Source organism: Paroedura picta, chromosome 5, assembly GCF_049243985.1.
Source record: "Paroedura picta isolate Pp20150507F chromosome 5, Ppicta_v3.0, whole genome shotgun sequence".
Taxonomy (NCBI): Eukaryota; Metazoa; Chordata; class Lepidosauria; order Squamata; family Gekkonidae; genus Paroedura; species Paroedura picta.
This window is the reverse complement of record NC_135373.1, coordinates 59,174,502-59,188,123: the sequence shown is the minus strand read 5'-3', so window position 1 is coordinate 59,188,123 and position 13,622 is coordinate 59,174,502. Positions and strand designations below refer to the sequence as shown.

The window sequence follows — 13,622 nt, the reverse complement described above, 5'->3', positions numbered from 1 at the left end:
ACAGGGATTACACAAAAACCTTGTTTTTCCCCATAATTTTTCCACCCCAGATTTCTGCTTGCTTCCAGAACTCTATCCTCTTGGGAATTTGACCAGGTAATTTCCTCTCCTTTTTGCTGAACTACTCTCAATATCCTGAATCAAATCCTTTTCCCGCCTTACAAATATTTTCCCCCTGAGTTCAAAACATCCACATGTTTAGGAACACTTAACCTTATATGCATGTCCCATTTTTTGCTGTAGACCAGCATCTCTACAATGAATGCTAGTAAGGACCCATACGAAATCTGGGAAGGGGGAAACTAATTGGAAATCTGTGGTGCAGGCCTAGTATGCGTGAGTGTATTGCTAAACTGTACTGCTGAGCAAGCTGCTATCGCAATACGAGCACAAAGGACAATAGATGTTTGTATACTTAACATGCAAGAAGCTTCTGTGCTGGAGTACAGGCCAGAAGGCCAAAAGAGATACATGGACACATGTTATGTGCAAGTGACTTGAATAAAGGATGCTGGGCTTCGGGGGGAGCTCGGCGGAAAGTCTTTGCTTACCCTCAGATATCTCTGTGTGCATCTGAATCTCATCCCAAAAGAAATCCTGCACAAAACTCTCTCACTTTGTAAAACTTTTGAGGGACTAATACAATTTCTGCTTTTTTGTTAAAATGAACAAGCAATGCCCAAATATTTTAGTGCTGCTCATTTCACTAGTTATTTTAGAAATAGTTTGGCATTTTCTATTTGGCAGTTAGCATATGGGTACCCAACCACAACATGAGCCTCTTGTGGCGCAGAGTGGTAAGGCAGCTGTCTGAAAGCTTTGCCCATGAGGCTGGGAGTTTGATCCCAGCAGCCGGCTCAAGGTTGACTCAGCCTTCCATCCTTCCGAGGTCGGTAAAATGAGTACCCAGCTTGCTGGGGGGTAAACGGTAATGACTGGGGAAGGCACTGGCAAACCACCCCGTATTGAGTCTGCCATGAAAACGCTGGAGGGCGTCACCCCAAGGGTCAGACATGACTCGGTGCTTGCACAGGGGATACCTTTACCTTTACCTTACCCAACCACAAAATTAATCTTAAGTAGAATAGTATTCACAATAGGGTGATTTACAAACTTGGTACCATTTATGTACTGATTCTAGTATTTTAAAAAGGCAATACTGATACGAAATTTATTTAAGTTAAGCCCATGATATTACTAACTTCAAAAACATTTTACTTAATCTTACAATTTATATCTTATCAACAGCATATTTTAAACACAGTACAGGCCATTGGCAGTGATAATCAAAGTATCTAATTTAGCAATTAAATTATATTTTTTCTAGCAGCATCAAGTCACACAATCTTAATATGCATTCATAGTTTTAACTCTACAGTTTTCAAGTATGTCACACTCAGTACTTCAGTGAAATACTTCTGTAGCTAAACACACATGCCTGTGTAAGCCTTCCAGGTTCAGAAGTCAATTTTGGGCTCCAGGAGATCAAAACTTCAATAAAGGAGAATCCAGATTTTCTTTATTTCCTTCAGGACTAAGGTAAATAAGAGAGCCCAGGTCTACTAGCTGGAAACGGGGAAAAAATAAAACACTGCTTCAGTTTCTTTGTGCCTTTGGAATGTTGCTTGCTAATTAGTCTAGGACAACACTCTTGCTTTTCTAGACGCTCTGACACCCCGACATAAAAATAAAATTATCTTGCTATGGCTAACTAGTATCAGCTCTAGTTATAGTTACAGCTTCAACTCCTGCTTAGAGGTGCTTAGATGATCTTTGTATGCATGATAGATGTCAGATTGTAAGCAGTGAACCAACATAAATATAATCATAAACACAATCACATAAAGCGCATTAAAAAGAGAAAAATGAATGTTTTGCCTCACCTGTTCTGTCACCTTCAGTGGAAGGGCTTTAGTCATTTCAGGGGTGTTAAAGAAATCAATGAGAGGCTTATTTTCACATTCCAGGAAGGCAACTGGTGGTGTGTCTATCCCAATGTCTATCAATAAGCCCTAGAAAACATCAGTATTTCAGATACTAATTTACTGAGCTTCCTGCAGTAAATCATTCGAGCCAAAATGCCGTCATGAACAAAATGATAGTATGATGACTGGCTCTGAAATAAACCTTCTTGCTGGCCTTGATTTTGGCATCTAGAGTTGGACATATTTATGACATTCCCTTGCATCTTCTTAAAATCACTAACCAACCTAACATTTTATAACCACATCAAGATGTAGGAGGCAGCCATTTATGACAGTTCAGTTATTATTTTTATTAATAATCAGCACCCCCAAAATCTGGATTGACAAACCTAAGTAAACTGCAACTTGTTTACACAGCACAAGCCCAAAGACTGCTTTAATAAAGATACTTGAAAAGGATGTTCTTCCATCAAAAGCTGCTTATTAAGGGAAAGACAGTGGGGGGCACCAGAGTTACTTCCACCTGAAACAACTCTGAAGTAGGAGCTGATTCATACTTAACTTAGCAGGCTGGCTTTCTAAGAAAAGTACAAAACTGCAGCTTACCTCCTTAGTTTGTATTTCTTCAGCTGGTTTTTCATTTTTAGTCAAGCCCTGTTGGAGCAAAGTGGCCTTCTCCGGTGAAAAATCAAGTGCAACAGACACAGCTTGAGGGGGAAACAAGTCGTCTTCATTGGAAGAAGTTGATGAGCTCTTGGCCGCCCACACGGTTTCTTTTGCCCTTTTAGAACTATACAGAAAGAGAGAAGTTCTGAAAGTTTTATACAGAATCTGGTCAAGTTCTGTACCAAACTCAAGGAACTCAACTGTTCCACAAGACTAATAGCACGTACTGCACAAGCACTGCAGAAGTTGATCCTAATGTTTTGCTATCTCAGCATAGGAAATTCAGATCTAACTCCACATGCACAAATTCAACCCGAGTTCTGTTGTGGGAAGAGGAAGGGAAGGCAATTGTAAGCCAATTTGAGACTCCTTTTGGTAGAGAAAAATAAGACATAAAACCCAACTCTTCTTGATAGTCAAAAGCCTTACCTGGCCCCACCCACGTCCTAAAAACACTTGGCGGGCACTGGAAAAGAGGTTTGCAGGAAACCATGAGCACCATCTTGGGGATCCTTGTCCTACATTATCCAAAACTCAGGTTAACTCCAAAGCAATTCACCAACAACCCAAGACCCCCACCAACACAGCATCTTAACCTTTAGTGGCTCTCTAATATTTTAGAAGAGCCAATAAGGGTGGAGTGGTATCTGGGACACGTCCAGGTATCCAGACACCATTTCCAGCTCCACAGGCCAATCCAGGCGCACCCAGATTGGGCGGGTCCTTGGAGCACCCACCTCCAGGAGCTGGCTGCAAGGCGCGATAGCAGCCTCACAGCCAAATTCTTCCTGGCTGGGGAAGGCTTTGGACCGTGTAGCCTTGCCCTGCCCACCAGCAGCCAGGATGAGGGCCACCAGCCCCAAGGCTTCTGCATGCTAGCCCCGCCGCCTTTGGACTCTACGGTCGGGAGCAGGGAGGGGGAGCTGCTCCGTGCCTCACTGAGCCAGCCTCCACGCATGCCCACCGCCTCCCAACCCCCTAGCCATTCCCCTCCTAGCACACGCTGCATTTTAAACTGCAGATGACTTTTTGCCAAGCCCTGATTATAAAAGATACTAGCAAGTGACTTTAGATGGAGAGGACAAGACTGAGAGGACAAGTAGAATTCATGACAACATATATGCATAGCGTTGATTGAATTTTACTAAGGCTAGACTTACCTAGCTGAAGCTTTTTTGGATAGAAAGCTGGAGTCCTGACAAACTGATAAGAGGCTGGGTGACGACATTGATCTAGGTGCAGTTTTGGGCGTCCTTGCTGGAATCCCTGACATACGACGGCCAACGGGTGTAGGCAATCCAGAACGTTTTATACTGGCTGGAGTTGGGATACACTTTATGGAAGAACAGGAACTTAACACAGTCCGTTCTTCCATCTGCTTGACAGGTGAGCTGACTGCAACATTACTAAGAAGATACATGCAGAGTTTAGAGGTGTCAACAAAAATATAGCTGAAATATTCCATCTTCATTTAGAGCACATTCAAAATAAAATTTAAGGCACACTAACAGCTTTACACTACTTTACTAATGCTACAGTATGATTTGTTCCATCTGGCAGCAGCTCTCTAGATTCTCAGGCAAGGAAAGTCCTGCATGTTTAACGCTTAGCAGCAAATACCAAATTTCAGTTCAGCAGTGCACAGGACAGCTGAGTATATATACTTCTCTCCTAAGATGTGACCTAAGTCAGACCACCTTCATCACCATTTTAAAATATGCACATGCTGAGGAACAGGGGCAAGCATATTGGACTGCTGAGGTCAAGAGACCCCCTCAATCCCAGATTGCGAGCAGTTCCAGGGGCTGCAAATTCTCCAGACACTGCTCAAAGTCACAGACAAGCACACAGGTGGAAACAAGTATTAAGAGATTACCTCCCAACATTGCCACACGATAGGAATGAAATTGGCTGTAATATTCTCACCACTCCATTTTCTGATGACATATCTAAAAGACATGAGAATACAGGCTATCTTAGATTACCCAGGCACATTCATTTCCTCAGTTCAATCCTGATCCGTAATAAAGTGCTGAGTAAAAATATTCCCAAGATATGTTTTCACTAAGTAAACATTTTGTGCGTGTGTGTTTTATGTTTTAACTAGCTTCAAAGCCCGTTCCTAAGAACAGGCCTTGAAAGGGTCCCTTCCCCTGGCCCCCAGCCAGGCAGCTTAAGGTGGCTTTGGGCCACAGCTCACTGCAAGATCAAGTGGGGCGGGCGAGGACTGGCCACCTCGTTAGCAGGCCCAGGACAGAGCTCCTTAGCAGGCTGGGAGGCCCTCATTAGCAGGCCACGAAGCTAGCAGCCCCTGCTTAGCAGGCCAAGAGGCCCTCCACAACCCTTTGCCCAGGGTCCTCTCCCCTTACCTGCTGCTGGCTCCAGGCACTGAGGTGCGTCTGAGAGCAAAGAGGCTAGAGTCTGGGGAAGGAGGGCAGGAGCTGCAGGGGCAGGGCCAATCAGGGTCCAGCCAGCTTTGCTGGCTGTATCCTAATTTACAGCTGGACATGTTCCACCCCCCCCCCCCAAGCTGTTTCACAAATATATATATAGAGAGAGAGGAACCATGGATAAGGATGTAGAGTTATATATGTTGCTGTGATTTCAAGTGTGGGCTTGTAGAGTAAGAGGCTGGAGGGGTGAATGAAATATGTTATGATCGGATAGCAGCATCTGCTTAAAGAACTTTAGAGAAACAAGAATGGTACACCAATCTGATAACATTTTGCTTATTAACCAAGTAGAAATGATTAGTTTTTCTTCTAAAAAAAGCTCTTTATGTTTAAGTAAAAACAGCTGTTGTATTTAGAGTAAAGATCCCCTTTTACCTCAGAGCCACCCACATGATTTGACCATTTATAACTAAAGCCATCCCATTCTTTAGGTCCAACTATGAATTTTAGGACAAGTCTTCGGTAACAATGAAAATAACTCAGGAACGCTAAGGAAAGGAGGCAGCATAACATATCACCTCAGAATACCACAGATGGTTCATAGAAGAGTGAAGATTTTTCTCTAGGGTTCTTACCTTCCTTCATGGAGGGCATGAGTTTATTTTCAGAACAGGAACTGCTTTTCTGTGAGGATTTTTGCAGTCTAGGCTCTGAACTCATTGCTCGAATTCCGTTGCCTGAAGTCTTGGATTCAAAAGCAGTTTTATACTTGGCTGTATTCACAGAAGGGTTTCCTTTCATAGTACAGGTTGATCTCTCTCGCTTCCCAGGTGCATCTGAATGGGAAGCCTGCACAGATGACACCCTCATAGGCCTGGCCATAGCTACCTTGGTTGTACCAGAGGAGACCTCAGAGCCAAACGCAGAAGTGTTCGCAACAATATTTGTTTTAACTAGAAGATAAAATTTTAAGTTTTGCCTGTCATTTAATGTTAACAGAATCAGTGAACACAGCATTTTGAAAATACCATGGAAGAGCCAGGCCCCTAACTCTGAAACTTGCAACCTGGATTTCAGTAATGGAAGACAGAAGGGAAAGGACCATGGGTAGAAGCAACATTTTATTTAATATCTTGTTTAACTTAGAAGTTACGTAATTATTGTATTGCTCTATAATGAATTGTTAGATTAATTCACACAATTGCAGGAACTCTTCAGAATCAAGCACTTCAGCCATAATCATCTTGCATGTCAGCAAGGTGCTTGGTTTCATGGTCTTATCCAAAGCATTTAAACCCAGAGCCAGCAAACGGTTCAGTGTTCTCAAGAGCAAGTAGTAGTTAAAGTCAAAAAAGCATAGCATGACCAAAGGCAAACACATTCCTATGTTGAATTCCATCACAAGTGACAGGAAGAATCCTCAGATATGAATTCTAAGATCTCCAGTGCCATGGTTCTGTTCAACGTGCCACAGAAATTATTGGCTGTTTTTTTATTGGGGGGGGGGGGGGTGGAAGGGTTACAATATGTTTTGTACACAGCTCCTCACAAAACAGCTTGGGGCCTGATGTCCCTATAAATACACATATTTTTCTGATTCTCTGTGCACATCTACATCCGAATCAAAGATGCTCAAAAAGCAATCCTTTGCAGGGTTTGAATTTAAAGCTCTTAAAATCCAGGGGCTGAGACTGGTGCAACTCTACACAGAATTGCACTTTTAAGAAGTTTTGTTACAAGGTGCCCACATATCTGTAACAGAACAAAAGGAGTCAACATTTGATAAACCCAGTGAGGTTCATACTCGGCAAAAAAAAAAAAACCTTGAACACCAGAGCTTTAACATTTACCAGGAACTGGAATTTCCAGAATGACAGAATAAGGCCATCTCCCTCATATTTATTTATTTACTTGATATGATTTTTAGGCTGCTCTCTCCATGATGGTCTCAAGGAAGCTTATAACAGTGTGTAAAACCCATCAAATTCAGATTTATATAAAACATAATTTCATATTAAGAATTATTACAGTATTTTCTGCTACATAATCGCTTTGTCCTGGAATCATACCCTAACAAACTAGGCGTAGTTTGTGATGTTCGGCTTTATGGCCCGGCTCACGATGGGGGAAAGCAATCTGGGCAAGAACTCCAGGTATGGACTAAACAGATGTTGGAGGTACAGACCTGAGTCTCAATCAAATGCCTGGTGGACGAGCACCATTTTGGGAGTTCCGTGAGGGCGCAAGTCTCCACCGACAACTCATTCCACCAGGCTGGAGGCAGGTCTGAAATATACGTTCTTGCCTTACATTCAAGAGGTTAACACAGTTTACAAGTTAACAGACTAAACTTGTCACTGTGGTTAGAGGCTGGCGTGCATCTGGGGCACCCAGGTTCAAATCCTCGCTCTGCTAAGGAAGCTTTCTTTGTGGCCTAGGCCCAGCCTTACACCTTCAGTCTAAGCTACCTCACAGGGTCTTGTAAGGACAAGGAGAAGAGAATGCTTTATGCTGCTTTGGGTAGAAAGGCAAGAGTGTTAATGAATAAATAAATGCTGATGCATAACCACTACTAGGTTTGCACTGTTACCTTTTCCTCTTTTAGGGGAGATGGACAGGCTGGAATTGAAGCTTGAGTTCATACTGGAAAGTGAGGATGATGATGAAGATAAAGTGTTCCTCCGCATTTGGACATCATTAGGTGGCTTCAGCTGTGTTGTCTTTATACTTCGCTATGAAGACATTAAGAGATCTTAAGTCTAACAGATGTTAAACATAGGCAAATGCATGTTTACTTGGAAGTAAACCCTTTTTCTCCAGTGGTTCTTACTCTCAAGTAAACATACACATGATTGTATCTTAACCATAGCACTGTCCTACTGGAATAAAAAACCAACACCTGCAAATAACCAGGTACTCCCCACCGTTCTGTAGTTCTATAGATCTGAAACAACATACTCTGCAAGTTGCTGTTTGTGTTTTGTAATGACATCTGGAGATATTTCTTTCATTTAATATTTATGTTATTTATTGTCCACCTTTCTCACTTGGACTCAAGGTGAATTATACAGAGCAAGTCAATATAATTGACAGGACGTTTAATGAACAATGCAATAAGAATTAGGGTTGTAGAACCCATCGGAAGTCTAAAAACAGAACTGAAGCAAAACAGAAGTATTAGCGTTACACATTAAATGATGCAAAAATTACATAGGATCCTATTATCAGCAAGCTATACACAGTCATACAGACCTCAGTCCCTAATCATTTATCCAAGTAACTTTGTGAAGCATTTAGTATAGTGGAACTCTATTGCCCAAGCAGAAAAGTCCTGCATAGTACATGGAAAGCCAAGAGAAGACTTCCTGACCTCCTCAGGCAGAACATTCCACAAGGTGGGGGCCACAATGAGAAGGCACATGTATGGCCATGACAAAGTACAAGGGGAGAAGCAGTCCCACCCAAAAGATAGCCCAAGGCCATGAAGGGATTCATATATGATAGCTAATACCTTAAATTTTAATATAAATTTTTGATTTTCCAGGATCATTCTCTTAGTTTGCACATAATTACCTTTATTTTCCCCATTCCATATATTTTCAAGTTACGTAAGCCCTCCCCACCAAAGTGAATCAGACCCAAATCCATTACTGTAAAATTCTACTCCTAGAAGAGCTGTTTTTTATACTCTGCTTTTCACTACTTGAAGGAATCCCAGAATGGCTTCTAAACAGCTCCCCTTCCTCTCCCCACAACAGACCCTGTGAGGTAGATGGGGCTGACAGAGCTCTAACAGAATTGTTTTGTGAGAACAACTCCAAGAGAACTGTGACTACACCAAAGTCACCCAACTGGCTGCATGGGGGGGGGGGCGCGCGGGGAGTAGTGGGGAATCAAAACCAGTTCTCCAAATTAAAGTCAATACAGAGGATAAAAACAGGAGATGTCATTATTGGTCAGCAAAAGTGGTAAGGTGCTTCCTTCAGTCCAACCAATCACCTTGCCAGGAGTAAGAAGACTTCTCTTGTCTGGTACTACTGAAGAGTCTTTGGCATCTGGAATGGTACTTGATTTGCTAGAGAGCAGGTCATCAAGTGATCCCATACTTTTCAAGTGTTTACTGTTGGAAGGACGACATGGGCTGCCTGGGTCTGGCTGCAGGATTGAAAAAACAATTAGAGGTCATAATCTGAAAGACTATAGGTCTGCTTATTAATTTAACTGTTCCCATCATCTACTCACAGGCCACTTCAAATAGCACTCTTACATAGGATCAAATGATCACCTACTAGAACTCCACAAAAATGTGACAAAGCAAACATTTAGTATTATCAGACATACTCAGACAATCCAAAAACAATGTACAAGCAAAATTACCCAGAGCTCATGCAGACAAGCCCAAAGAAAATATTATTTGAGGTAATATTAAAGGTTTTTTGTTTTGTAAATAATCAACTCATGGAGCTGTTGGCTCAAAATTGGAATCTATCTCTGGAACTCTGAAGCTGAGAGACAAGTCCCAGGGCTATAGATCTGCCTCTGTAGATTTGCCACATACTATTCACTTAAATTTTTGCATCCTTCCAGACTTCACTTTTCTGTAGAAGGCAGATAATGCTTTTCCTACTGCTGATACACACATATTCAAGCAATAAGAGACAGTCTTGCCTGTATATTCAAAAAAATTCTGACATGGAAACTCTGGGGAGAATACAGAAAAAGCAGGGGGAAATCTTTGCTATGGTTCCAACATCTGCTCTAATTAGAGAAAAGGCATTTCATTCCAGGTGATCAAGAACTGATTATCATGATATACCTGATTAACAGCCTCCATGACTTGCTTTGAGGACAAAACAGAGGAGAGAACGTACATTGCACAGAAGAGAAGGATAGTATAAACAAAACAAAAACCAGGAGTGGTCTTTACCTGTTTCACCGCTAAGGAGTTATTTTCAAACACAAATGAAGTTTTTACAGTCTGCATCATGCTTGATTTTTTATCATCTTTGTCAGCACAACTTTGTGCTACCTGTCTGATGAATGATTTTGGAAACTTGTCTGTTCTAGGACTAGAGACTTTCCAAGGCATCAGTGGAGAATGCAAGTTGTCCATTGCTTGTCCAGGTTGCCTTGAATGTTTCTGAAAGGGAGTTAGATGCTGAGATCCTGGGCTTTCCCACACACAGTATGTCTCTCTCTTTACAGCTCTGGGTGTTTTCTCTCTCTTAATGCCCATCTCAAGAATTTTCAGCTTGGACTTGGATTCTTGCACAAATTTTTCCACAGACGCATGTCTCTGATCTCCCACCTGGTTAGCATGGGGTCTTTTAGCTTTGCTCCCACTTTGTAGCTGAAGAGCCACCAGGTGAGCTTCTTTAACAATCTCTGAAAACTTCTCCTCAGCAAGTGGACTCCACAACAGGTTATCTGCAGGTGATGGCAAGATGTTCCTTTCAGCTGCGTCGCAGGCCTCGATAGATACTGCAATACATTTCTCTTTATGGCCCATTGGTCCAACAAATACTTCATCCTCATTTTCACTAAAATAAACAATATCAGTCAAACAACTGGGAAAGCCTACCCTCTAAGTGCCAAAAAGTACAGTGCATTCTTTGCGTACCTTGAAGCAGACTGTGAAAGGTCAAAATCAAATTTTTCATCAGAGAGACAGGGAAAGTCTGAAATTACAACAGTACATCATTTATTGGTATGAATGACATTTTCTCTGGTCCAAATGCAAAATATTACTTTTAATCATATGGAAACCTTCACCTTCTACTGATAGCCAAAGAGAGTACAGAATCTGTACATTCATCCTCTCCCCACTCCCAAAGCAGGTAAGTGGCTCTGTCAAAGTCAACTGCAGCAGACATCTATCCAGCAAATTCATATGGACAAGTCAGTGCAAGCTGCACAAAGGTAGAAAATCTGGAGGACTATCAAATTAGTGTCTTAGTGGTAATTCTGTATTTAAATGAATCCAAATTACTTGTACTGAGTTTACCACTAGTCCTGTAAAAAGGTAAAAGTAAAGGTATCCCCTGTGCAAGCACCGAGTCATTTCTGACCCTTGGGGTGATGCCCTCTAGCGTTTTCATGGCAGACTCAATACGGGGTAGTTTGCCAGTGCCTTCCCCAGACATTACCGTTTACCCCCCAGCAAGCTGGGTACTCATTTTACCGACCTTGGAAGGATGGAAGGCTGAGTCAACCTTGAGCCGGCTGCTGGGATTGAACTCCCAGCCTCATGGGCAAAGCTTTCAGACGGCTGCCTTACCACTCTGCGCCACAAGAGGCTCTAACTAGTCCTGTACCCACCATTAAATCAAAAGTGAGATATTCAATGGAATAGTTCAAATTCAACTACCAAAGCCAACTTGCCAATACTGTTCAGTGATTTGAGGTTAAAGACAGTGAAAATTGTTAAAAGGGGATGGGTTCACAGAAGAGAGGCCTCTTGATGGCTACCAGACAAAGGAATCTCCACGTCCAGGAGCAGCCTATTCACTGAGAGCGGCTGTTATATAAATCCAAATAATAATAAATACTAGTGCAAGGAAGCAATGTACGGATAAAATTTAGCCGGTATGCCATGCTTGTTGGCAGCTAGCTAACTACTGTGTGGACAAGAATGCTGAACTAGATGAAATATTGGTCTGATTCAGCAGGGTACCTGTTATGTTCTTATCAAACTGAAGATTAAAGAAAACAGAAGAGACACGTTGACTACAAGTCTAATAACTTACAGGATGCAATCCATCTTATTAGTCCAAATGAATTCAGGCACGTTTTTTGCCAACAATACATTATAGGTCAGACAGTGGAAAAGTTGATCTTGGTTATCTGGCTTTGCAGTTCCTCCTAAAACTAACTAGCCACCAGTTCCTTGTACACTGAAGCTTTTCTACCATTTAAAGGAGTGAATCCAAATTATGATCAATCACTAGAATGTAACTAGAATGACAGTATTGTAGTCATCAGTATTTTACCACATACCATTATTGATGTACTCATCAGGTTTGACTTCTGCCACTTTACCTTCCGAATCAATGAGTAGTTTTCCTTCTTCCATGGTATAACTACAAAGAGAGTTTCCACAGCACACATTAATCCAGTTTATTAAAAAACAAAGAAAGCACCAGGCTATAATACTGATTCCAAAAAAGCTGTTCCCGTTGCTGTCACAATCTTCTCATGGGCAGCCAAAGCTATGAATAAATAATAGGGGTTACTAAAGAAATTAAGGAACTATTCTGCATACATTGTGTGTTGGAAGCTCAGTGCAACCAGGCAGTGTGGGGAGAATCATCTACCCATTCTATGTGGCATTGTACATCTTAAATCATTCCTCTCAACTTGCTGCAAATATTACCTGAATTGAAGTAGCTGGTTTTAAGTGTGATGGGAGAAGTATACTGCTGATGACTCTCCCTTTGGGCCAAGAATCATCAGATCACATATTTACTATATTTACTGATTTATTATAATACTGTTGCATAGGATTTTGTTATTCTAATGCATTTATTTACTTCATTTTTTCCTACTCTTGTATCCAATGGAGACCCAAAATAGTTTACAATATTCTGCTCATTCCAATAATGCACTGCATTCACGTCCAATCAACCATCAGACATGATGCAATGTGCAAACCGCCCTGAGCCCCCAGGGAGGGCGATATATAAATATAATAAATAAATAAAATAAAATTTTAAAACGAGATACCTTTTGAGCATGACCAAATTGTCCGTATCATATTTTGTAATTAACCATAAGACCCTGCGAGTGGAAGTTAATAATTTCTTTCTAAAGTAGTGCGCCATCTCCCTCATGAAAAAAAAATGGCTCTTCTAGAGCACCAAATGGATTTAGGGAAACAAGGGTCTGGAGAGAGACTATTTTACTAAAATCACTCCTCTTCCCCTAAACTAGTTTATTTTCCCAAAAGGGGGGGGGGATTCCAAATAGTACCAATGACAGTTTCCTTATAAGCAGGCATCTTTATCTTTCCCGGGTGCATTTCTGCCTGCCACAATCTATTATTCTCACACATCTGGGATTATGACGCAGAACTTCTGCCAGGTCGGGATCAAGCGAAATGCAGCAGTTCCTCAACACAGGCGCACCACACCCGCGCCCCACGCTCCTAAAAGTTAAACGTTACCGGCTCAGTTACCTTTTACTCGGGAGACTTTACTATTTTGTTAGCTGCCTGGTGCAACTTCTGGGCAGACGGCTTATAAAAAACGTCTATACCCCAACTCAAAGCACGTACCTGGACGAGGCTACCTGGCCCGGCCGTTCAAAAAACCTCTCCGCGTTTTCGAGGAGGAGCCTTTGCCTCGGAGGCCACCCACCCCTCGCTCTTCCCCTTTAGACCAGCACCGACCACGCTGGAACAATGAAGCCACCCTGAAGAGGCCTTTGCGAAACGCCTGCCGCCATCAAATTTGAAACGCCAGCCCCGCCTTCTGCCCTAGGCTATGCCTTCTTATTGGTGGATTTTAAAAAGCGCACGAGACCTGTAATCCATTCCGTTTGCAAAGGGTTCTTTTTAACCCTTCCTGCCCGGAAGCTGTAGCACAATGCGTTGTGGGATTTGTAGTTTCCTTTCTCCCCCCTCGGCGCGTTTAGGAAAACT

General features: G+C 42.1%; 1 protein-coding gene across 1 annotated transcript; it reads right to left on the bottom strand.

The window, feature by feature from the left end:
- Positions 1 to 1,157: 1,157 nt before the first annotated feature.
- GTSE1 (G2 and S-phase expressed 1) lies at positions 1,158 to 13,506 on the bottom strand. The gene is made up of 12 exons (XM_077338235.1): positions 13,257 to 13,506; positions 11,981 to 12,063; positions 10,605 to 10,662; positions 9,912 to 10,524; positions 8,984 to 9,139; positions 7,575 to 7,716; positions 5,620 to 5,937; positions 4,468 to 4,540; positions 3,752 to 3,997; positions 2,532 to 2,715; positions 1,884 to 2,012; positions 1,158 to 1,566 (listed from the first exon to the last, which is right to left on the bottom strand). The coding sequence occupies exons 2-12, from the start codon at positions 12,054 to 12,056 to the stop codon at positions 1,486 to 1,488; spliced, it is 2,076 nt and encodes a 691-aa protein (XP_077194350.1). The 5' UTR covers positions 12,057 to 12,063; positions 13,257 to 13,506; the 3' UTR covers positions 1,158 to 1,485.
- Positions 13,507 to 13,622: the final 116 nt, after the last annotated feature.

Excerpts from the sequence above, each read along its gene's own strand:
- GTSE1 (XM_077338235.1), bottom strand. The coding sequence starts at position 12,056 with ATGGAAGAAGGAAAACTACTCATTGATTCGGAAGGTAAAGTGGCAGAA. Across the intron at positions 10,525-10,604 it reads CTTTCACAGTCTGCTTCAAG|TGAAAATGAGGATGAAGTAT; the intron begins GTACGCAAAGAA and ends TGTTTATTTTAG. Across the intron at positions 7,717-8,983 it reads GTCTTCTTACTCCTGGCAAG|CGAAGTATAAAGACAACACA; the intron begins GTGATTGGTTGG and ends ATGTCTTCATAG.